The sequence below is a fragment of the Eptatretus burgeri genome, chromosome 15, assembly GCF_056783735.1.
Source record: "Eptatretus burgeri isolate ZD-2024b chromosome 15, Ebu_testis_v1, whole genome shotgun sequence".
Lineage (NCBI taxonomy): Eukaryota > Metazoa > Chordata > Myxini > Myxiniformes > Myxinidae > Eptatretus > Eptatretus burgeri.
The window spans coordinates 42186864-42210863 of record NC_140975.1 but is presented as its reverse complement, the minus strand read 5'-3'; the positions used below and the strand labels follow the sequence as shown (position 1 = coordinate 42210863).

The following is a 24000-nucleotide window of genomic DNA, read 5'->3' as shown; positions in this document are numbered from 1 at the left end:
TGAAGCTCTGGAGGGTAGAATGACATTGAACAGACTGAGGAAGTTGGATCTACAGGTGAGAGCAAAGAGAAACAAGTGGGTGGAGGTGAGCAGTGAATTGTGTTACTGGGAGACCGTCTGCACCTTGCAGAAACGTAAGGGGAAATGAGAAGCCGTGGAAAGAGCACAGACAGGGCAGAGGGTGAAAGACCAGATATGAAGCAGTAGAAGACAGACAGCCCACCAACCTGTTCAGTGTTTGAGTAGCAGGCCCAGCTTCATTGGCGGTGATTGCAATTATTTTTAAGGCCTTGGTTTCCATGGCATGAAGATGTGTAAGATGTGAAACATGGGCACCAGCCCAAAGGGGAGAGGGGGAACATCAGTTGAGCATACGGTACAGCTGCGGGAGCATGTCAGTTAAACACAGCGGCAGGAGCACGTCCGTGTGGTGCTGGGCACGTCCGTTGAGCACGAGGCGCAGCGGTGTTGGACGTCTGTTGAGCGCATGGTGTGTAGGACGTCCATTGAACGTGTGGCCGGGCAGCGGGGTTACGTCTGTAGAGCGCTGGCACATTCTGTTGAGTGTGGCAAAATTAACATGTAGGGTGGGTAAAACCGTCGGTTTTAATAAACGGTACCACTAAAATACTAAATGATAAATAAGTGTAGGTTTCTCTTGAAGTTTCACCATCCATAAATCTAATTTGTCTTGTTTGAGTGGGTTTTCTAATTGGTGAGAGAGCTTTTCTTCATTTAAGTTGTCTGGCTCATTTCATCTTGGAGCATTGGCAAAACAAACACCAGGAAATAATGTGCTTTTAATTATCAGTGAAGCACAGATGTGGTTTCGGCTGCAGTCTGATTTGTTGCATGAGTTAAATTGGAGGACAAATTAATAATGTGCTTGTTTGCAAGCAGTATGTGATCCAAAGGACTATTACTGTTTTTAAACAATACAATTCCACCATTTTGACGGAAAAGAAACAACACAAGGACATGACACTTCATTAATTTATGAGGGGGTGCCGAGAAATAACACCTCCTATTCTTTTTCTCCAAAACGGGAAAGATATTCAAATGAAATAGATAGCTACTGACATCAATTTTTATTCTACCATAATAGAATTCTACCAAGTAGTTTTGTGATTCTGTCATGATAGTACTGTGTCCTAACTAACCAGCGCTTCACAATAGCCTTGACATCATCATCATCAGAAGAAGAATGTTCTCCACGAAGATGTTCCTTCAATTTGGGGAAGAGATGAAAATCTGACTGAGCCAATTTGCGGCTGGTGATACTTCGTGGCGGTACTCGATTCATCCTCTTGCTCTAAGGATCGTAATGGCACACCCACATCTCATCTCCAGTCACTTCGTCTCGAGTCAGTCATCCCAAACTCTTATCTCCAACGCTTCACAGCACTGACTACGTGAGTCGTCTGCCATCTTGGCTCATGTAGCACTGAGACATCGAGTAATGTGTGGACTGCGCTTCGTTTCATTTGATTACATTTACCTGTTTTGGAGAAAAAGAATAGGAGGCATTATTTTTCAGCATGTCTTCATATTGTTGTAGATTTCCGCCGCGTTTGGACGACCGTTTCAGCCAAATCGCGGTCGCGCGCCCACCGAAGGCTGCAATCCAGTCGTAGCTTTCCGGACCAACCCTGGAATCCAGCTACGGATGCCTTAACGCATCATAAACTAGTCAATTATTCTGTCCACGCGCTACAGGGTTGATCGCCGAATTATCGATATACCTAACTATTCGCGCGGACAGAAATACCGAGAGTTTATACCTCGGCGGGACCTGTACGAAAAGGAGCCGCTTAAGCGTGCTCGTTCCGTGTGCGAAGCCGAGCGGTTTTAATTCGCCAAATCCTGTCGGACCAGATTATCACTTTTTTCGGCCTTAATAGCCAGTTAACATCCCGACCGCACCGTGGCAGTCAATGGTAGAAAATGACGCAACGAGCAGGTTGACATTCAAACAATGGGCGTTTATTTTTACACAGGCATGCAAGCAATGGAGGAGGGGGGGGGCTCAGGAAAAACGACACGAGAAAGCCTACAGCCGATTGCTATTTCATTTACAGCACACACTTAATACAATTCTACTTACGGGACAAGGCGCCACAGACTTTCACACAAAAACCCAAGAAAGAAAAGAAACGGGCTCGTAAGCCTTTAATATTCCCCAGAGCCAGGATGACCGAAGGGCTCCGAGAGGCCGGGCCAGTTACCTTGTCGCCCCGCCGTGGCGACTTGGTGAGCTTCAGGTCAGCGACCCTCAGTGTCTCCGTCTCGCTGGCTCGTTGCCAACGTGGCAGCGGCTTCGAATGGCGGCTTGGTGGGTCAAGGTCCTTGCGATGCGCCCGACTCTCCTCTGCCGTCTGGCTGCTCTCCAAGGCTTCTCCCATGAGCTACTGCTCCAGCGAACTGCCACTCCAGCGAATTCTCCTCGGCTTCTCCCTCGAACTGCTGCTTCAGCGAACTCTACTCTCGCCCCACCAACTCCACGAACGACACTCCACTCAACCACACCCAACTCAACCACTTCCTTCCCAACTGCCTTCTCGGCATCCCAACGCGGCTTTTATCGGGTCCGGGGTGCTCGCCCTCCCTTCCCGGCGTGCAGGGGGAAAATCCTTGGGAGGGGGATTGGTATGTGCTTACACCTTTTTGAGGGCCCCACCCCAACCGTCAAATCTGTTTTCTTGGGATGGCTTTCTGGGAGTGTTGTTCTTTGGTGCAGAGGAGGGTCGTTCTTCAAGGCAAAAGGCCGTTTTGATCTGGTTATGTTTGTGGAGATGCCGTGGTTGTAGACTTTGTGGCGTTGTGGTGGGGATGGCATGGCTGTGGAGATGATGGCGTTGTGGTGGAGGTGGCATGGTTGTGGAGTTTGTTGTTCAGATGTTTAAAATAAAAGATAGCAAAAGAATAAGGCCAAAAAAAAAAAAATGTTGCATTGGCGTAACGGGTCACTGAAAAATAGGGTAGGTCGGTCGGGATCTTTTTTTTTTTTTTTTGTTTTATCCTAATAAATCCCTCCCAAAATCTCCCCCGGCTCGAGTACCACCCTTTTTGTCGGCGGGTTCTGTCCGAAAGACTTCCGGGTTTTTGCGATCGCAATCAACAAGATACTTGAAAACGATAGCAAAACAACAAAAATAGCAATAAAATAGGGTCGGCAAAATTTTTCGATAGCAAAAAACAAAAAAAAAAACGTAGGGTCGGCGGAATTTTTAGGGTCGGGCGGGTTACGCCAATGCAACATTTTTTTTTTTTTGGCCTAACGGCTAACTAAAAGATTCACAGCCCGGCACACGAACGAGACCCGTTACACATCAGTGGGGAAATCTAACCTGAAACACACTTATCGAAATAACTGACCTCTGGGGAACCTGACTGGTGTTCTGTGAATTTCCACAACTGTAACAATATTTTGCCAACAAAAGCTGACATCGTTTTAAAAAAAATATTATTATCCCAGCAACAACAGCCAATGGTGAACCCCTGTATGTGTGACTCGATCTAAATGTAATAATTGCTTTGTGTGCCCATGTCAGTTGGCTCAAAGAGTGGAAGCAGCACGTGAGCAAGGATGCGAAGACGGACCGTCGAGGGAAGAAAGAACCCAAGCAGCCAGGTAGAAATCTTCCATATGCATAGCATTTTGACAGTACGGAAAATGGCAATCTTAAGCAGTTGTTTCTACCCGGATTGAATGCTTTGTTCCTTGACCAATAATAGCTGCCTTTATGCATCCGTGCTGCACATTGAACAAAGGTATATGAAACAAACAGGTTTGTGATGATGTGAAATTCAAATATGTGTATGGCATAGTGATTTCATGATGCATGTGGCCTCGGTGTACGTTACAGGTCTTTCTGCTTTGAGAATGTTCTTAAATGTGTACTGTTTCTAAGTGTTTTAAACATTATGTTCTATTTTTTTTTTCTTTGTATGACAACCACCTCATCACGTCTTCAGTTTCTAACAAGCAAGGGCATTCAGACAGCAAGTTGGAGTCTCAGTCCGACACCGAATCAAGTATGACGACTGATTCCGACATCGACGATGGCCTTTGCAGTGCAGCTCTTCTTTGTGGCCCACCGGGAGTCGGCAAGACTGCGGCAGTGTATGCCTGTGCACAGGAGCTGGGCTATAAGGTAAAAGGGAGTGTTTGGGCAGCTGCGGTGGAGTGTGCAACCAGATTAACTTATTAAAAGTGGAGCAAGCACGAGTAAACACACATGACAAAATTTACAGTCAAAAGGAGTTTGATGGTCAGGATAAGGCAGTGTTCTTAACCATGGACCACAATACGTGTGATCCACTCAGAGCTGTACTGTACATTGTGTAAACAGTTGTTAGTATTGAAGTTTTGACTGCTATATATTAACGAGGAAGAAAAACGAAATTACATACAGGAGTAGGCCATTCGGCCCATCATGACTGCATCGCATCGATACCAGATTAAACGAGAACGGCACTCGGTACTGCACATACCACCGACAGGCTGAGCAGTTTACTTTTATATCCTACTGATAGGCCGGATCTGGATCCGGACCTGAACCAAAATCGAATTGATTCATCCTTGTCACACACCCACCCTATCCACCAAGTTTTGTCTGAATCCATCCATCATGTTTTAAGATATCGTGCTATATATCGGTTTTAGCCATATCACTTAATGGTGAAGAATCACTTTTAAAAATTCTCAGATCGGGATTCGGATCTTCACCAAAATTGAAACAATTCTTCTTTGTCACACACCCAACCTGTCCACCAAGTTTCGTCTCCATCTGTCCATAATTTTTTGAGATATCCTATTGACAGACAGGGGTGACAACATAACCTCTGTCCAACTTTCGGTGGCGGAGGTAATAAATCGGTCAAAACTACTTAATTACTCTCGGATGCATGTTATCTGGCCCCTCTTCGCCTCTTCTTTATTTCCTCTTTGCTTTCCGAGCTGTTTCTTGACTCGCTGCCTCCACCTTGACCTGGATCTTCTGTAAAAGCCTTTCCTCACCTCCTTGATAGATATTCTCAGCTATTGGCAATTTTCCTGACTGGTCTTGTGTAAATGTTGTAGAAAAATAACTGTTTAATAAGCCTGCCATCTTGCTTTCATCACGAACCAATCTCCCTGTACTATTCTTCAATGGGCCCTCACTTAAAGTCCAAAAAGGGCATGACTAAAAAATTGATGACATGCCCTGAAACTCGAAATTCTTATTCAACTTGTCATAATAAAGCCACATACCAAGTTTCAGTTGAATATGTCAAAGGGTATGGGGAATAAATAGTCTGAAAATCCGCAGGTGGGACGGACTGATGGACAGACGGCGAGCAAAACCTATAGTCCCCTCTGCTGACATCGGTAGGTGCCTTATAAGCTACCAAATCTTCTAAATATGGTCAGAATTGGTGTCCACGACATAAAGTAACAATGGGCCCTCACTTGTCCTCACCTGCTATTTACCCTTTATATACTTAAAGAATGCCTTGCTATTATACTTCCTATTCTTAGCCATGTCCCACTCGCACTCTCTTTTGGCTTGCTGAGTTATTTTCTTAACTTGCCTCCATTTACTCTGATAGTGATATAAATCTAACTGCAGTCCTGTTCTTTTATACCTCACAAATGCCTTCTACTTCTCCTTAATAGCATTTCTTATCTCACTACTCAACCACCGTGGCCTCTTTCTGCTTCTAGTTTTACACCTCATTGGAATGTACTTACTCTGCACTCTACACATTTGCTCCTTGAAGGTTTCCCTTTTCTCTGTCTCTGATGCTAATTGTCCTCCTGTTAGCCTCCCCCAATCTACATTACCCAGCACTCTCCTCATACCTTCAAGGTTTGCCTTCCTGAAACCTAATGGCTTTACTTTATCAATCTGAACTCTTAACAGAATACTTGCACACATGATTGTTATGGTCCCGTCCCTGCTGGATAACTCCAGTCCAAGTTTGGCGAGTGGCGAAGCGACCACGATAGCCATTCATCCCTGGAACTTCCTGCTGGATCCGACGCCCAGAGTCGTGTTACCATACAAATTGAAGTCCCGGTACGAGCAAGTATCCTTCCGATAAGCAGTCACGTAACGGATCTCATATTTGGCCGAGCGAATCAAGTCACGTGACTACGGTCTTGTTCAATGCAGCAATTCGCTCGATCAATTGGATTTTTTTTTTTGAGCAGCCATATGCAACTGTCGTGATGTGAATCACTTCGGGATGATTGCACACTCACAAGCAACTTAATCTAACATAGGGCCCGTATTAGTCTGACAGAAAGATAAAGACAGTTGGGGCGAAGAAAAGTCGGATCCCTCCAACCTGGAGTGATGGCTCTAGGAAAGTCAGCATGTCCCTCTGGAGGTTGCATGAGCTCGTGCCCGCGGCGCTTTAAGGCCGCAACGCTTCACCCACGACTGTGATGACTGGTACCCATATGCTCTGTTCTTTATTGCATCTGCTCTTTGGTGGCACCAGACACCAACAGCCATGAAGACCACACGACAACCTTCTCAGGCACTGAGATGTTGGCTGCTCTCCACTTGTCTCCACTTGTCTCCCTTGTCCACACAGCGTCCGGCACAGCGCAATAACCGCAAGGCAGGATGTCCTTGGTCATGCCACGCACCGTCACTAAAGTGCCGCAAAACCCCCATCGAACGCCACCGAATGGAGAAGATGATTATAATCAGCCAGGGACGATCAAACAGAGTGACGTTGACCACAGAGCATTCGACCCAGGCAGGCGTAGACCAACGAAGCAGATGACTTGTGAACGACCGGTCCATGCAAAGCCGACGGACAACAGCCCAAGACAGATCCAGAGTGCATGATTATACGGCCTTTTACCCCCGACTCCCTGGCACTAACTCCACCCATTTTCTCCTCTTGATTTGCATATTTGCATTCTGCCTCAATCTTATTGGCGAGTGGCACGAGGGGTCCATGTCGTTGCCGAGCTCCTCTGTTGGTGGCTGTGCGACAAGTCCCCTTACCCTGAATGGCTCTGAGTTATATTGGTGTGTCCTGTTTCTGATCCACACTAATCCACGGTGCTGCTCATGGTGGTAAACCAGCTGGTTTAAACTGGTTCCGAGAGAGAGAGAGAGAAAGAAAGAAAGAAAGAAAGAAAGACTGACTTGTAAAAGAAACACTCTGGTGGGGAAAACTATCTATCTAATACATATGCAACACATATCTATCCGCATGTATTGCAATACGCTTAACTGAACAGATACTTAGCCTGAGGAATAACTGTCATTTTACTAAAGATGCATTCTTTCACCCCTCAGAGCCATAACTGTAACACAATGTCATGGTCACGTGATCTTAAATGCTCCCCACCTCCACCTCCTCCACCATGTAGGGATCATTGCTGAAAAGGAGGTCGAACGCTGTACTTCCCCTCGTGGGCTTTTCACAAACTGGGTTAAAAAGTAATCCTGGACTAGAACTAGGAAAAATCCTCATCTGCTCTGCCCTTTTCCTGTTCATGGACCCAATATATCCTGGCAAGTTAAAACTCCCCATAATCAATACTATTCTCATATCGCATGCCTTTCTGAATTCTTCTTGTAGCCTTCCTTCCTCCTCTTCCCTCACACCTTCTGTAAACACTTTTCATAACTCTAACCTATTTTGTAATGATATGATTATTCATACAAGAGTGATTTGTTTGAGTTTGTGAAGCTCTGTTTAAGTTTCTTGAAAATTAAAATTTACCTCGATCTCTATATTTCTGATCTTACCATTTCTCCAGAAATGCATGCACGAATCCTGGAACATGCAACAGATTAGAGGCTAAAGATTTTGTTTCAATTGAGCAGTTAACTGTAAGATATGCTATAATAAGGTATTATGCTCGGCTATCATGGTTCACTGCCTCATGAACAGTGCTTTTATCCTTGTAGGCTCGTAAGTGGCACATATTTGCAGGAGACTATTTCCAAACCAAGGAAACCGCATCTTTTGCAAGCATCAATTGTTGGAATTTTTGAGATTTCGACTTTATTTTCCCCGGCAGGTATTTGAGGTAAACTGCTCTTCCCTACGAAGTGGACGCATCCTTGTTTCCCAGCTCCAAGAAGCAACACAGTCTCACCAGGTCCACAAAGCAAAGTCTTATGGGCAGCCTTTCACTGGTCTATCCAAAGGATGTGGGCAGGCAACTGGTGATGGATCAGGCACTCGTAAGTTTCTTCCAGGTGATGGTTACCATTTTATGCAACCCAACAGGAAATTACAAGTATAAAGGTCTGCATTCGTTTTATTAAATTGTGAGTACCTTGTTATCTCCTGTTACCTTGTATTTAGAAAGCAAAACTTTTATGAAGCAGACCCATTACTTTGGTATTTAACCAAACACGGTGGTGTAATGGCTAGAGCTTCCACTGAGTCTGGGAGGTCGGTGGTTCAAATCCTAGCTGAGTCATACCAAAGACTTTTAAAATGGTACGTGCTGCTTCTTTGCTTGACACTCAGCATTTAAAAGGCCTACCGTCCTATCACATTGGCATCCATGGGGAGGAGAAAATTCCTCCGGAGGAAATGCCCCGCTGAGTGCGGTGAGAAAAACGGCACCATTGTTGTGACTTCGGTGGTACGAAGAGTATCCTGGGAAGTGACGGCACTTCCCCCAAGCTCATTGGCTGTGTTAAGTGTTTGTCTTGTCAGAATGTACATGTGTGTGAGAGTGGCAGCTCCATTATGAGCCTTAGACCTTGTATTAAAAGAAATATAAACAAATGGTAATCCCAATCTGTTTTTGCAAGTCTGAACTATTGACAATGCATGTAATCTCAATCTGTTTTAGCACTCTCATGTTTTATGTGTGTCCATGTGTTGGTTGTCAGAAAAACACACGTCTCCAAAAAAGATGTCGCCCCCTCCGCGGAAGAATTTGATTCTTCACCATCCCCAAGCTTCCTTGAAACAAACTCGTCAAGCCAAACCACCATCGAAAACTGAAATCCCTGCAGCTTTTGCAAACTTCCTAAAAAGCCAACCGCCACTCCCACAGAGGATGAAAAATGAACGGAGCGTTGGGGCACAATCGGTTACGACACCTGTTACAGCACGATCAAGCTCAACCAAAGCAACGCAAGCAAAGTACTCGGCAACGACATCCCTCATTCTTTTTGAAGAGGTCTGTTTCTTGTTATCGAATTGTGTCCATCAGCCAATTTTTGTTGGATGTGCATGAGAGGCAACAATACAAATGTAAAGCCAAAGAGTGATCAACAGAGACGTCTCTAGTTGTCCATTAATTTCTTTATTCAATGGAGAAGTAGGTTGGGAAGGCCACCTATATATCCCCCAAGCAGAGGCGATGCAGTAAAGACGAATTGTATACAGCCCAAGAAGACAAACTTTTGTCTTAATGGAGTTTTCCTGCAGATAGATTTGAAAGGTTTTTTGTTTGTTTGTTTGTTTTTTCCTCATTATTTTGCAATTTGCAGGTGGATGTTACCTTTGATGATGACATTGGATTTCTTTCTGCCATCAAGACTTTCATGACTACGACCAAAAGGCCCATCGTGCTGACCACCAATGGTGAATCATCACTACCAACACTAATCTTCACCACGAGTAGATTAATGAAGTTTGAACCGTAAACCACGAGAGCCTTTCTATTTTTCCGTTTTGTCTCGCCTTTTCTCCATCTAATATATTTATTTACATTAGTTTGGGATGTGTGTTCCCTCTTCCATGTGCCATGTTGATCAGCTCGAATAACAGCAAAACTTGTCAACTTGGTGGTGCTTTCTTCTGGCATATGCTTAAAACTAAAGTGAACAAATAATATAAAAAACTCCCCAAAAAACTTTTTTTTAATGTAAAAGGATTTAGGGATGGTTTGAGAAAAAAGTATGGAAAGAAAATAGGGATGGTCACAAAAAAATTATCACGTGGTGCCACTCTTACACCTTTCTTTGAATAATGGTTGTGCCTCCAAATGACACAAAATATCCGCTCTCAATTTGGTGTGTATGTATGCATTTTTTTTTTTTTAACATTTCACCGGTCAAATTTATGAATGGAAACGATCAACATGATGTACTCTCATTGTAAAGGGATGGTTTCACATGATAATTTATTGTGACCATCCCTTCCTTATTTACATATTTTTTGGCAAATCATCTTGACCATCCTTTCACATTTTAAAATGTTTTTATTATTAGTTTCTGTACTTCAAAAAAATGTATTTACATGCTGGAGTGTTTTATTTTGATTGTGTGAAGAATTATCTTGTCGATCATGTGTGAAACCACTTCACATTAAATTGTGTTACTATTATGCAGGGTGCACATATGAATGAGGGGGTTTGTAAGCAGATTGATAAAAACAGATACTCACTGTGCATTGTACTTTTGTTTATTTGAATCACTAACTCAAAAAGTTTTTGTACATTGGTATTTTATCCTTTTCAAAAGGTTTTTGAAATGGTATCACACAGCTTCAATGTGTGCACCATTAACAGCGTGGCACACATCATACCGATATTCAATTTCTGTCCATATTTGGTCAAGAATCTCCGGCGTTACACTTTAAATTGCTCTAATGATGCTTTCTTATAAGTGATTTATAGTTGCGACTTATTGGCAGTTATGACACCCCACCATTCGTTTGTGTACACCCTGGGACGGCAATTATAACATGTACAGCAATATGTCATGGCTGTGCCATGCATGCATAGGAAGTCCAACATCATCCTCACATTTACCACCTACACCATCTTCACGTTTACTTCCGACACCGTCCTCAACTTTACCACCGACACCGTCCTATCGCATTTACCACCGACACCGTCCTATCGCATTTACAATACAGTCAGGTCAGGCCAGATTAGATGTGACTTGCTACAGGTATCATGTAAACCTGTACTAACCTGTTCCATGGTCGGGTTTCGGCGACTAAACTGTCTCCCCCACCAGGTTTTTTGGTGAGGAGGGTGTTTGGATATGGACACCCAGCAAGAGGAGCTGCTCCAAATAAAAAAACAAAACCTCTCAAAGGGGGGAGGAGCTTCTTGTGAGCCAACGGCCATCCATATCTAGTGCCCAAATGTGTCTGCGGACGTCCTCCTGCAGTTGGGTTACTTCTTATTAGGAGATTGGTGGCAGGATTTGCACTTCGGCCACCGTTAAACCCTTCATAACGCAAATAAATCTGAGAACCCACTCCGTGGGAGTACCTCCTGTGCAGTTTCCCTTCGTAGGGCAGCTCACCGGTTGTACCAGGCTGATCCACCAGCTGTCGAGTTGGACGTCAGGGGTGTTACAATCCCTGTTGCTGACCCTCCAATCAACTGTGGTCCACCTTCGCTTGTGGAAACACAGGCTGTGGTGAACTGGTTGAAATGGGGTAAAGCTCCAAGGATCTGTGGCATCCATGCTGAACTTCTCAAGGCTGGTGGAAATGCTGCACTCGTGTTGTTCCATGCAGTTCTGTGCTCTGCCTGGAACACAGGCATCATCCAAACTGACTGGAAGAGGGGCCTTGTTGTCCCCCTCGGGAAAGGGAAGGGTGATCGCCAAGACTGCAACAACTACCGAGGGGTGACGCTGCTCTCAATGCCGGGCAAGTTCTTTGCTCAGATAATTATTGATAGGGTTCGCCACTATCTGCTTGAGCACCAGCTTACAGAACAGTCAGGCTTTACACCAAAGAGATCAACGATTGACCGTATCCTTGCTCTTCGGGTCCTCCCCGAACGCAGACGAGAGTTTCGGCAGGGGCTGCTTGCAGCCTATGTTGATCTCTGTAAAGCGTTCGATTCAGTGAATCGGGATGCCCTCTGGAGAATTCTTGGTCTTCGTGGGGTGCCACCAAAACTGATCGATCTGATGTCTGAACTCTACTCTGGTATTGAGAGTGCTGTGAAATGTGGTGGTACCATCTCTGACTTATTTCCAGTTGTTACTGGAGTTCGTCAGGGGTATGTACTGGCCCCCACACTTTTCAGCACTTGTATGGACTGGATTCAAGCGAGGATGTCGGAGAGATCAAGCTGCAGTGCATCGTTTGGGAATTTCAAGATCTCTGACCTTGATTTTGCAGATGATGCAGTCATCTTTGCGGAGACTTTAGATATCCTTTTGGGAGCCCTCGAGGTGCTGAATGAGGAGTCTGAGCCGCTGGGATTACGGGTTTCCTGGGTCAAAACTAAGATCCAGGCTTTCAATGACATCTTGGATGCTGTTGTCCTGTCTGTGCCTGTTTGTGGTGAGGATGTTGAGGTTGTGGAGAGATTCACTTACCTTGGCAGTGATATTCATGTCTCTGCTGGCTGTGAGTCAGAGGTCAATAGACGTCTGGGTCGGGCCTGGGGAGTCATGGATTCACTGGATCATGCGGTGTGGCGCTGCCGGTACCTGTGCGGGAGGACGAAAGTCCGAGTCTTCAGATCCTTGGTGCTTCCAGTCTTGCTCTATGGATGCGAGACTTGGACTCTGACCAAAGATCTGAGACAGAGACTTAATTCCTATGGTACCAGGTCTCTTCGGAGAATCCTTGGCTATCGCTGGTCAGATTTTGTGTCCAATGAGCGGTTGCTGAGAGAGACTCGGATGAGATTTATTACCTGCATGGTCCATGAGCGTCAGTTGCGGCTGTATGGACATGTGGCTCGTTTTCCTGACGCTGATCCTGCTCACCAGATTCTCTCAGCGAGGGAGTTTCGTGAGTGGAGGAGGCCAGTGGGCTGACCACGTGCCTCGTGGTTGCTGCAGGTTGACCAGCATCTCAAGGAGATGGGGATGGGCCTGGCATCTGCCTGGGGGAAGGCCAGACGGAGGCCCCTGGAGTACCGGCGGAAAGTGGACGCAGCGACGCGCTGTTCTGGCACATGCTCCCATACCTGACCTGACCTTCAAAGTTATGAAAAATTTGAGTCGTCATGGAGCTTCCCACTATAAAATGCAGTAAATCTGTGGTTAATCCAAGTACTGAGCTAAAACCAATTTTGAGTGAGGCTGTCTGAAAATAAGAAAAATACTAATTACAATCGGACTCTTTTGAGTCAGTCCGTTTTTTTTGTTCAATGATGCAGTGCTGTCCAAAGGTTTAATGAGTGTTATTGGATGCAAAATTCTCCACAGTCGACTGTTAGGTACATTATAGGTTGATAAGTTTGTATCTTGGCAGATTTATTTATTTATGTTTTTGAAGATTTATGTTGTATTAAACCTGGGGAGTGTCTGTGCCATCCTGATGTAGGAAGTGTAGTGACTTCTTGAGAACCGAAATTAAACTTTGTTGCAAATTATTTTCTTTCGAGAAGACATTAAGGAACAAGAGGGAGAACTTTCTGTTATAAAAGTACTTTATCATGATTCTGTGCCTTGTGTTCTTGTTCACCTGGTTGACATCAAGAGCGATAGTTTGAAGTTGCAGTATAATTAACTTGTAAAAAGAAAACGAGTTCACACATGCAGATTTGTGTGGTGTCGTTTGGTTGAGTAGGGTTCTGTGTAACACTGCGATGTGTGCTTGTGTTGATGCTGTAGATCCCAAGTTCTGCAACGTGTTTGAAGGACATTATGAGCAGATCCTATTTGAAAGACCCTCCATGGTGAGGCTTACAAATCAGTTTTTTGCAGGCCTTGGTTGTTGCTAAAACCCTGTTGCTGAGATTCTTGTCTACAATCAACAAAAACATGTCTTTCTTTGATATTTTCACATGTTGTTTATTTTCACTCTTTTCCTCCCCTCTTCCACCTCCTTACCTCCATGCCCAGTTTAGTGCAACCGCTTTCCTGCGTCTTGTTTGCCTAGCAGAGGGTCTGCACACACGGTGTGACCATGTTGATTCGCTGGTTGCCTGGACACGTTGTGACCTCCGCCGTTCTCTTCTCTCCCTCCAAATTTGGGCAGCAGCTGGAGGTGGCACCAAGCTACCGACAGGTCTCATCTTAAATGCAGAACAGGAGCCCAATGAGCCCTCTCCTTGTGGCTTGTTAGCGATCAATCTTTATTTTCTGCAATTTTCCACTTTAAGTGGGGGGTTTTGTTGAACAACAGAGGATAATTTATGATGATGTAATTGTCGTGTTCACAACATTGGGCAGTGGGGGTAGTTTAAGCAGATTTGTGCTTGAATGTGTTGCTGGGTTTGACATCTGATGGAATGGTACAGTACTGTTGCCAAAACATTCTCCTCGTATGTGCCCCTTTTACCTTGGCAGCAGACAGACTTGAGAACACAGTTCAGCAAGAGGATGATGTGCTGCGGGCAGCTCCAAATGTACTTGTTGGGGAAGAGAGTGGTGCCAGTTGTGTGGAAAGCACACGTAGTGTGTGTGCACTTTGTGTCGAATCGAGTTCCTTTGGCATGCAGCTGTCAGTGAGTTGGAACATCTTGTGTTTAGCTTTGGGTGACTTAAAAGTGGTGGCCTTTTGGATTCAGCCGGTGGAGGAATTTGGGACTCGAGTATTAACTTGGAGACTTTTTGCCTGAACCATTCAGCCGGTAATGTTTTTTTCTCTGTCTGTCTCTCTCCAACACACCCAATCCTAGTCGGTCCTTGGGCCATCTGGGTTTTGTCGGCAAGTTTCTTCACTCACGGAATTGCAACGCTTGGGCCTCGATATTATCCAGGACCACTGGCCATTGTTGATGAATTTCTCAGGTTCACGTAACATTCACGATCTTCCACCTGTGTCTGAAAATATAGCCAGTGATGGCAAAACAAGCCCCAGATGCTTGAAGATGGGGATTGGAAGGTTGAGTGAGCCTGATGTGCAGGCAGGGTTGCAGATTGAGGATGATGGGTCAGGAGATTTATTAGATCGAAGTTCATTGGGAATATTGGATGATTGTGAAGATAAAGCTAATTTGGATAATGACAGATCTTTCAGCAAAAAACCCTTGGAAAATACAACACTCATCTGTTTGGAATATCTCGCTGACCTTTTGGAAATGTTCAGCACCATTGATGGTTGGCCAACCTGTCAAGGAGTTGAAGAACTCGAGGGACCATGCAGACATGGGAATGGTTATGACTGGTTGCCAGCGGAAGTGAAGAGTGGGCAGGTGGAGACAGTACGTGTGGAGGAAGGGAAAGATGGCTGGGCACAGCCATGTAAGGAGTGGCCGGAACTTCGAGCTACCATGGAACTTGAAGCCCTGCAAAAGTGTCGAGACAAGACTGCACGAGCATTGAAGTCGTGTGAAGGCCATGGGTTGGACATTGTCACCAATGCAGGATTCCAAGATTTTGAGATTTCAAGGTTCATAACCGAAGCGTCTGAGGAGCAAAGGTTAGTGGTTGAAGGAATTGGACATTATTTGGCTGGTCTGTGATGCTTTGGGTTTTTGTAACTGTGCTTGAAGATGGTTTGAGATTTTTTTTAAATACCTCGTGGTAATTTTTCTTGCTTGCTGGACAGGCGGTTGGGCCAGAGGCACTCCTTGCTGCAGGACGCACTCTTACGTCTTGTGTCACCAGCAGCGCTAGGTGCACGGCACGCAGTTGCTACTGAGACGACACCATATCTGCGTTTCCTCTGCAGAATGGAGAAGAAGCGTGAGGCTGCAGGAAATCGGAGAAGGTAGTTTAGAGAGAAAATCGGAAAAGGGGAAAATGAAGCTGAACAAGTCATGATGAAACCGACATCTGACTTTGTTTGAAACCCTTTAACAGCACGCATTAATTGTTTCTGTGTTGGTAAATTTAAATTGAAAAAAAAAAAAACTGTTTTATACCAACTAAAAAAAAAAAAAAAATCTGTTTTATATGTGTTCCACCTCATCCTTTTAGGATTCAAATTTGTGGATTGTTTGCAATTTATTTTCTGGATGTCCCCCCCCCCCCATCTCAGGTTTCGCCATTACTTGGAGGAACGATTGGACGTTCCACGCACTCTTCTCAAATTCCTTGATGCTGACTTCCCATGATGCTTTGTTGGGGAGGATACAGACGTTTACCCAAAATACTTTTCTGTTGCATTGTTTTCCCCCAAAGTTTGAATCTTGTCATAAACATCAGTTTGTATCTATAGCTCAAAAGTTTCAAATTATTATACGATCCTGATACCGAAAGGCCCACTGGTGTGGGATTCTTTTTTTTTTTTAAACAGGGTGTAACATTAAATGTGCTCCAATTGCAGTTATCTGTCATAGAATACATAATTGACCGTCATCTGCACCAAATTTTGTCAAGGTATCGTTTTATATGTGGGGCCTCTTTATAAATACAATTGAAAAGGTAAACGTACAATAAAATCATATTTCTGTACAGTTTGTAATCTTTGTGACATTTATACGAGATGTCGCCGTTTTGTACATGTTTTTTTTTTTTTTTTTTACAAGGAATTATTGGTATAAATAAAATTCCATCAGAATGACTTGTTTTTGTCATTGACTTCAAAATTATGATTCTTAAGGCAAATGTTTGAGGTGTATGCGTAGATCGGTTTTCTCTTCGTCATCTGACGAGTCTGGGGGCGCTCCTCCACTCCTGTGAGGTCTGATGGGTCACTCAAAGCCTTTGTCTCACATGTTTGCATGGCGGTTATGCGAGCCGTCCTCAATAACCTTCATTACAAGTATAATTTCAAAGCGTTTCTTTAGTTGGTGTACACATTGGCAAAGGTGACGAGACGAGCCTTTGTTCTGGTGAAATAGTTGTGGCTCACTTGACAAGCTTATTTCAGTTGACTGTGAGATGAAGGTCTCACTCAAAATGGTCCATTATTTTCTGTTATTTGAAATCCGGGACCATTGTACTCCAATGAATTGATCACTTTCATCTCTTTGTCTCATCTTTGGTTTTCCTCTGCTTCTTCCAAGTCTGCGTTGCTAGATTGTATTTCTTGTCCGTTGATTTTCCGATCTTGCTGTATCCGGTCAAGTTCTTTTTCGTTTTTTTCACCCGAAACTGAGGGTGGACGTTGGTTGTTTTCACCCGTCTGTCTTTGAGCAGGATATCTCAAAGTTATGGACTGATTTGGATGACATTATGTGGACAGTTGGGTGCACAACAAGGACGAATTGATTCGATTTTGGTGAGATCCGGACACTGTAATTGATTCTTCACCATTGAGAGATAGGGCCAAAAACGATATGATATATCGATATCTCAAAAAGTTATGGACGGATCCGGACGAAACTTAGTCCGGATGGATCCGGACCTTCAGATATCGTATCGTGACGGTCTATTTCAACACGTCAACCACGACGTAACATAACACAACAATGGCAGACCCGTGTTCATTCGCTCTGGACGGGGATGCCACGACTTCCGGCTCGAACAGATGATGAAGAACAAGACGACAGAAGAAGATTGCGTTGCCCCTCTCACTGGACAGATTTAATCTGTAAGTTGATTTCTCATGACGAAGGAGACTCAGTGTGATGTAATACTGTTTTTCTGGTTCATATTTCATGAGTTGTGTTCTGTGTTTGATGAGCAACTGTGATATTTTCCCCCTGCTCTGGCGTGACGAGTTCTTCACGACGTGACTGAAGCCGGGCCTTTCAATTCGAATGAAGTAATCGGCTCAAAATCCGAATTATACCGGGAGCTAAGTGGAGTTTAATTAGTTATTTGAGCATAAAAGGTTCGATTGTTCGATACCATCGCAAATGCATGGGAAATGCGAGAAAGATACCTCAGTACCTCAGGTCGGTCAAATGGCGCCGGGTCGGTCAAATGGCGCCATTTTCTGTTTTAATTCCAATTTGGATCACGAGTGTTATTTCTGGATTAATGAGTGAGGAATGACCCCGTGACATATACAATGTATCTGAAGAACATGTGGTGGTCGGATAAAGGTACTTAACAACCACATTAATTCGCATTCTAATTAACCTTTTGAGCATAAACATGATTGTTGTAAATTATCACCGAGTACCGAGAGGAAACAATATCGGTTACTGAAGAACACAAAATGGTCGGACAAAGTGATACAAGAATGAATTGGGTGTACCCAAGGACAAAAACCATCTGAACAGTTCATCACAAACTGCGACAACGTCGAGGGACTGGTGGGGAGGGGGGGCGGTATCAAGATGTGAACATTGCCACCGCGGGTCATATTCACACAACAACTTAATGCTCCACATTATCGGAAAATCACGTTTGCTTTATGAATATCTTATGGCTTCACTTTACCTTAATCGTTGTTTTTCATTTACCCCAACACGGGCATTGTATTCGTTCCAAAATAGCTGAATCCCCGCTGACTGTCTTCCCTGGTTTCCGTGGTGGGTGATTCTTCTCTCCACGTTCTTTCCTTCACACTATTTCACTCACAATACTCACACTCCAACACATTTGCACCTCCCCTCTCCTTGCCCTCTCCAAACCCCTCCCCTCGAATCCCCTCTCCCCTCCAAACCCCCACCCCTTCCAAACCCCGCGCCTTCCGCCCCTCGTCCTCCCCTCCCTCCACCTCTCCTCCCCCTCTCCTCCCCGTCTCCTCCTTCTTCCCCGCACCTCCTCCACTCCCCCTCCTCCCTCCCCCCTCCTCCCCTCCCCCTCTCCTCCCCGTCCCCTCCTCCTCCCCCCACCTTGTTCCCCCATCTCCTCTACTCCCCATCTTTCTCTCCCCTCCTCCCTCCTCTCCGCCTCCCCTCCTCCCTCTATTCCCCTCCGCCTCTCCCCTCCCCCACCTCCCTCGTCTCCCCTCCCCTCCCCTCATACCTCGTACTTTTCATACCCACATTCATCCATGACAGACGATTGTGTTTGGCCTGACCTATTTCTATCCCTCTATCTAACTCGTGCAATCCCCGTCGTCCCTTTGCACTATCACACTCTTTTTAGACGAGCCGTTGCTCATCTATTGACACAGTGACGGATCCAGGGGGGTGAGGAGCGCACCCGGCATGTGCCTCCCTGAAACCTCTCCCCTTCCATCAAAAGCAATGGTGTTTTTTTTTTAGCTCACCTGGATTTTAGGCAGGTGAGCTAATGCAATCAAGCAATGTTTGAAGGTGAGAGTGAGTCAGTGATTTCGTGGTTTAGTGAGTTAGTCCCGGAAACACGAGTCATTATCGCTTTAACCCAACAGTTGATTTTCATGAAACTTGGCCACAAGCATATCTGAAGCCCCATGAAGGCTTATTGATGGCATCAAAATCTGCGTTCATTGAGGGGGTCTACGGGGCATGGTTTTGTTACGAATCTGGAAGCCTTTTGCACACAAACAGACAGCAGTCCCCATTGCTTAGTTATTTCGATAAGTGTGTGTTTATAGTTGGAATCCCTCCTTCTGTCTAATGGGAATTTCGTGTGTATGCTACGAGTTATTTTTTTAGTAAGGTTTTTATACAACAACGGCACCATCCCCGAGTCAACCCGGTCGCCATTGCCCACATGTTTTTGGCTGAAGGTGTGGGCGGAGCCTCCATCGCCTCAGATCAGATTCCGCCCCAGAAATGTGGGAGTTGCCCCGCCTACCGTCGGCCTGTCCAATGAGGGCGGCCAACGGATCTCGTGATGGAACCGTCCAATCAGGAGGCGAGTGGCGAGGAAAGAAACCACTCTGACCTCAAGAGTGAGAGAGTGATCGTGGCGACTGCGGAGCATCTGCGGTCTTGGTGGCGACTGGCTTCGTCTGCGGTCTTGGTGGCGACTGGCTTCGTCTGCGGTCTTGGTGGCGACTGGCTTCGTCTGCGGTCTTGGTGGCGACTGGCTTCGTCTGCGGTCTTGGTGGCGACTGGCTTCGTCTGCGGTCTTGGTGGCGACTGGCTTCGTCTGCGGTCTTGGTGGCGACTGGCTTCGTCTGCGGTCTTGGTGGCGACTGGCTTCGTCTGCGGTCTTGGTGGCGACAGGCTTCGTCTGCGGTCTTGGTGGCGACTGGCTTCGTCTGCGGTCTTGGTGGCGACTGGCTTCGTCTGCGGTCTTGGTGGTGACTGGCTTCATCTGCGGTCTTGGTGGCGATTTGCTTCGTCTGCAGTCGTGGTGGCTTGGTCCCGTTCGTGGGCCATGGACTTCGGGTCGTTGGTTTGAGTCCCACCGTGGTAGTTTGGAGTCGGTGTGACCGCACGAGGTGGGAAGGTACCCTGGCCCTGCTCGACCGAATAAAGATCCATGGGGTCCAGTTTCTTGTGTGTGTGTGTGTGTGTGTGTGTGTGTCCGTGGGCCCCGTCTGAAAGTAGAATCGTTAAGTGACTTGTTCATTGTGCATTTCTTTATTCGTGATAACTCTGCTCTGTGTCCCCCTTCCCCATGATTGCCTATTGTAAAATAAACCCCCGTGTTAAATGTTCCAGTTGGTTGTTCGTGTTTTCGTTCATTGGCCTTGCAAGGTTCGTATTGAGAAATAGTAAGGCCGTTCTGTTGTAAATTGTTGATTTGGACCGATGGATCTTGGTAATCACCTGCTCGGTTTACATCCGGATTGTGCTCGGTAAACGGTCCGTTCCGCCCGAGGTCTGTCGACGGTGAGGTTTTCCCTGGTAGTTGGATGACTTCGGTACTTAGGTAGATTTAAATTAAGCAATTAACCCAACCCCACGCCGTCAAAATATTGGCGACCACGGTCTGCTAAGGGACCCGTGACCTTTCGGACTTATCCGAGTCACGACTTAAATTCCGGGTGTTCGGTGGGAGACGACTCCACTGCTCCACCGAGTGGTCGCTTATCGCCACCGAACCCTTAACCCACAACAGTTTAACCCCCTCCGCCCCAAAAAAAATAGGATTTGTTCTCTTCTTTGAAACTATGCACACAATTTTGATGAAACTTGACCATAACCTTCATCACATCACCCATGATGTATCAAAGTGTATTGACTGCATCAAAATATGCATTTATGATGGGAGTCTATGGCGGGGGGGGGGGGGGTTGAGTGATTGTTGCTCCTGATCCAGGTGAGCTTCAGGACAGGTGGTCCTATTTTTACCTCTGCCCCAGAAGGTGAAGGAGGTTTATGTTTTCACCCCTCGTTGTCTGTCTGTGTGCAGGATATCTCAAAGTTGTGACAGATCCACATGAAATTTGGTTGTCAGGTTGGGTGTGTGACAAGGACAAACGAACTGATTAGATTTTGGTGAAGATCCGGATCCGGGTCCGACTCCGAAAATTATTAAAGTGATTCTTCACTATTGAGAGAAAGGACGAAAAACGATATCCAGCATGATATCTCAAAAAGTTGCGGATGGATTTGGACGAAACTTGGTGGGCATTTTGGGTGTGTGACAAGGAAGAATTGATTCCATTTTGGTGAAGATCCGAATCCTATCATTTTTTGAGTGTCAGACCTGTCAGACCCCGCTGTTTGCGGACCCTGTATATCCGTGGGTTATACAGTATGACCTGCTTCGAATATTTTTTTTCACTTCAGGACTGGTCTCCGATATCCATCTGGGAAATTGGAAATCGGCCAACGTCACAGCATTGCATAAAAAAGGTTCAAAGATGGATCCCCTTAACTTCAGCCCAATTAGCTTTTTATCGTCAGTCATCAATATCAGTAATCAAACTATTTTCAATCATCAGCAAGGTAATGCAATCCATCAGATATCGCATCATGACGGTCGATTTCAACACATCAACCACGACATAACTCAACATAACATAACATTACACAACAAAGTTCACTTCGGGTTCCGGGTTGAGAGCGTCGACAGGTCTCCTTCAGGGCTCTCTGCTGACGATCTTAAAGTTAAGTTTCCGGTCGTTATCTGTCCCGTTTTAACTGTTGATTTTTCTCACTTACATGTTACTATGTGTTCCTCGTTCGGTTTTGTTTCAAAAATCGTGCTATTTTGTGAGATTTTATCGATCTTGTCCTACCAGGTGCTTGAGGCATGCCATTGAGGCTTGAGGCCAACTGGTTCCCCTTGGTGTACCATCGTGTTTTGTTTTTTCTCCCCATTACGTTCAATATTTATCTTCCCCACTTTCCTAACCTCCCCCATCCCTCCTAACTCATCACTCTATTTCTTATCTTAAATCAAAAAAAAATAAAAAAAATGCTACTGTTGTCCTTCCTCACTCACAACTCTCGATTCTTCTTCTTCTTCTTCTTCTTCTTCTTCTTCTCCTCCTCTTCCTCTTCCTCTTCCTCTTCCTCTTCTTCCTCTTCCTCTTCCTCTTCCTCTTCCTCTTCCTCTTCCTCTTCCTCTTCCTCTTCCTCTTCCTCTTCCTCTTCCTCCTCTTCCTATTCTTCTTCCTTCTCCTCCTCCTCTTATTCTTCTTCCTTCTCCTCCTCCTCTTATTCTTCTTCTTCCTTCTCCTCCTCCTCTTATTATTCTTCTTCCTTCTCCTCCTCCTCTTATTATTCTTCTTCCTTCTCCTCCTCCTCTTATTCTTCTTCTTCCTTCTCCTCCTCCTCTTATTCTTCTTCTTCCTTCTCCTCCTCCTCTTATTCTTCTTCTTCCTTCTCCTCCTCCTCTTATTATTCTTCTTCCTTCTCCTCCTCCTCTTATTCTTCTTCTTCCTTCTCCTCCTCCTCTTATTCTTCTTCTTCCTTCTCCTCCTCCTCTTATTCTTCTTCTTCCTTCTCCTCCTCCTCTTATTCTTCTTCTTCTTCTTCTCCTCCTCCTCCTCTTATTCTTCTTCTTCCTCCTCCTCCTCCTCTTATTCTTCTTCTTCTTCTCCTCCTCCTCCTCTTATTCTTCTTCTTCTTCTTCTCCTCCTCCTCCTCTTATTCTTCTTCTTCTTCTTCTCCTCCTCCTCTTATTCTTCTTCTTCTTCTTCTTCTCCTCCTCCTCTTATTCTTCTTCTTCTTCCTTCTCCTCCTCCTCTTATTCTTCTTCTTCTTCCTTCTCCTCCTCCTCTTATTCTTCTTCTTCTTCCTTCTCCTCCTCCTCTTATTCTTCTTCTTCTTCTTCTTCTCCTCCTCCTCTTATTCTTCTTCTTCTTCTTCTTCTTCTCCTCCTCCTCTTATTCTTCTTCTTCTTCTTCTCCTCCTCCTCTTATTCTTCTTCTTCTTCTTCTCCTCCTCCTCTTATTCTTCTTCTTCTTCTTCTTCTCCTCCTCTTATTCTTCTTCTTCTTCTTCTTCTTCCTCCTTCTTCTTCTTCTTCTTCTTATTCTTCTTCTTCTTCTTCTCCTCCTCCTCTTATTCTTATTCTTCTTCTTCTTCTCCTCCTCTTATTCTTATTCTTCTTCTTCTTCTTCTTCTCCTCCTCCTCTTATTCTTCTTCTTCTTCTTCTTCTTCTCCTCCTCCTCTTATTCTTCTTCTTCTTCTTCTTCTTCTCCTCCTCCTCTTATTCTTCTTCTTCTTCTTCTTCTTCTCCTCCTCCTCTTATTCTTCTTCTTCTTCTTCTTCTTCTTCTTCTTCTTCTCCTCCTCCTCTTATTCTTCTTCTTCTTCTTCTTCTTCTTATTCTCCTCCTCCTCTTCTTCTTCTTCTGCTTCTTGTTCTTCTCCTCCTCGTCTTATTCTGCTTCTTCTTCTTCTTCTTCTCCTCCTCCTCTTATTCTTCTTCTTCTTCTTCTTCTTCTTCTCCTCCTCCTCTTATTCTTCTTCTTCTTCTTCTTCTTCTTCTTCTTCTTCTTCTTCTTCTTCTTCTTCTTCTTCTTCTTCTTCTTCTTCTCCTCCTCCTCTTATTCTTATTCTTCTTCTTCTTCTTCTTCTCCTCCTCCTCTTATTCTTCTTCTTCTTCTTCTTCGTCTTCTTCTCCTCCTCCTCTTATTCTTCTTCATCTTCTTCTTCTTCTTCTCCTCCTCCTCTTATTCTTCTTCTTCTTCTTCTTCTTCTTCCTCCTCCTCCTCTTATTCTTCTTCTTCTTCTTCTTCTTCTTCTCCTCCTCCTCTTATTCTTCTTCTTCTTCTTCTTCTTCTCCTCCTCCTCTTATTCTTCTTCTTCTTCTTCTTCTTCTTCTTCTTCTCCTCCTCCTCTTATTCTTCTTCTTCTTCTTCTTCTTCTTCTCCTCCTCCTCTTATTCTTCTCCTTCTTCTTCTTCTTCTTCTCCTCCTCCTCCTCTTATTCTTCTTCTTCTTCTTCTTCTTCTTCTCCTCCTCCTCCTCTTATTCTTCTTCTTCTTCTTCTTCTTCTCCTCCTCCTCCTCTTATTCTTCTTCTTCTTCTTC

General features: G+C 45.0%; 2 protein-coding genes across 2 annotated transcripts in view; both read left to right on the top strand.

Annotated features, from left to right (window-relative positions):
* The window catches only part of ATAD5 (ATPase family AAA domain containing 5), a 71474-nt gene extending 55123 nt beyond the window's left edge, over positions 1–16351 (top strand). Inside the window, exons 15-25 of the mRNA XM_085858097.1 lie at positions 3552–3631; positions 3976–4154; positions 8036–8201; positions 8865–9157; positions 9471–9564; positions 13521–13585; positions 13752–13917; positions 14199–14356; positions 14531–15273; positions 15403–15564; positions 15835–16351. Coding sequence (XP_085714223.1) covers positions 3552–3631; positions 3976–4154; positions 8036–8201; positions 8865–9157; positions 9471–9564; positions 13521–13585; positions 13752–13917; positions 14199–14356; positions 14531–15273; positions 15403–15564; positions 15835–15910 — 2182 coding nt within the window. The 3' untranslated portion in view covers positions 15911–16351. The remainder of the gene's footprint in view (positions 1–3551; positions 3632–3975; positions 4155–8035; positions 8202–8864; positions 9158–9470; positions 9565–13520; positions 13586–13751; positions 13918–14198; positions 14357–14530; positions 15274–15402; positions 15565–15834) is intronic.
* Positions 16352–17313: 962 nt separating this feature from the next.
* Positions 17314–24000, top strand: part of TRRAP (transformation/transcription domain associated protein) — a 242696-nt gene continuing 236009 nt past the window's right edge. Inside the window, exon 1 of the mRNA XM_085858090.1 lies at positions 17314–17331. The gene's annotated coding sequence lies outside the window, so the exon portion shown is untranslated. The remainder of the gene's footprint in view (positions 17332–24000) is intronic.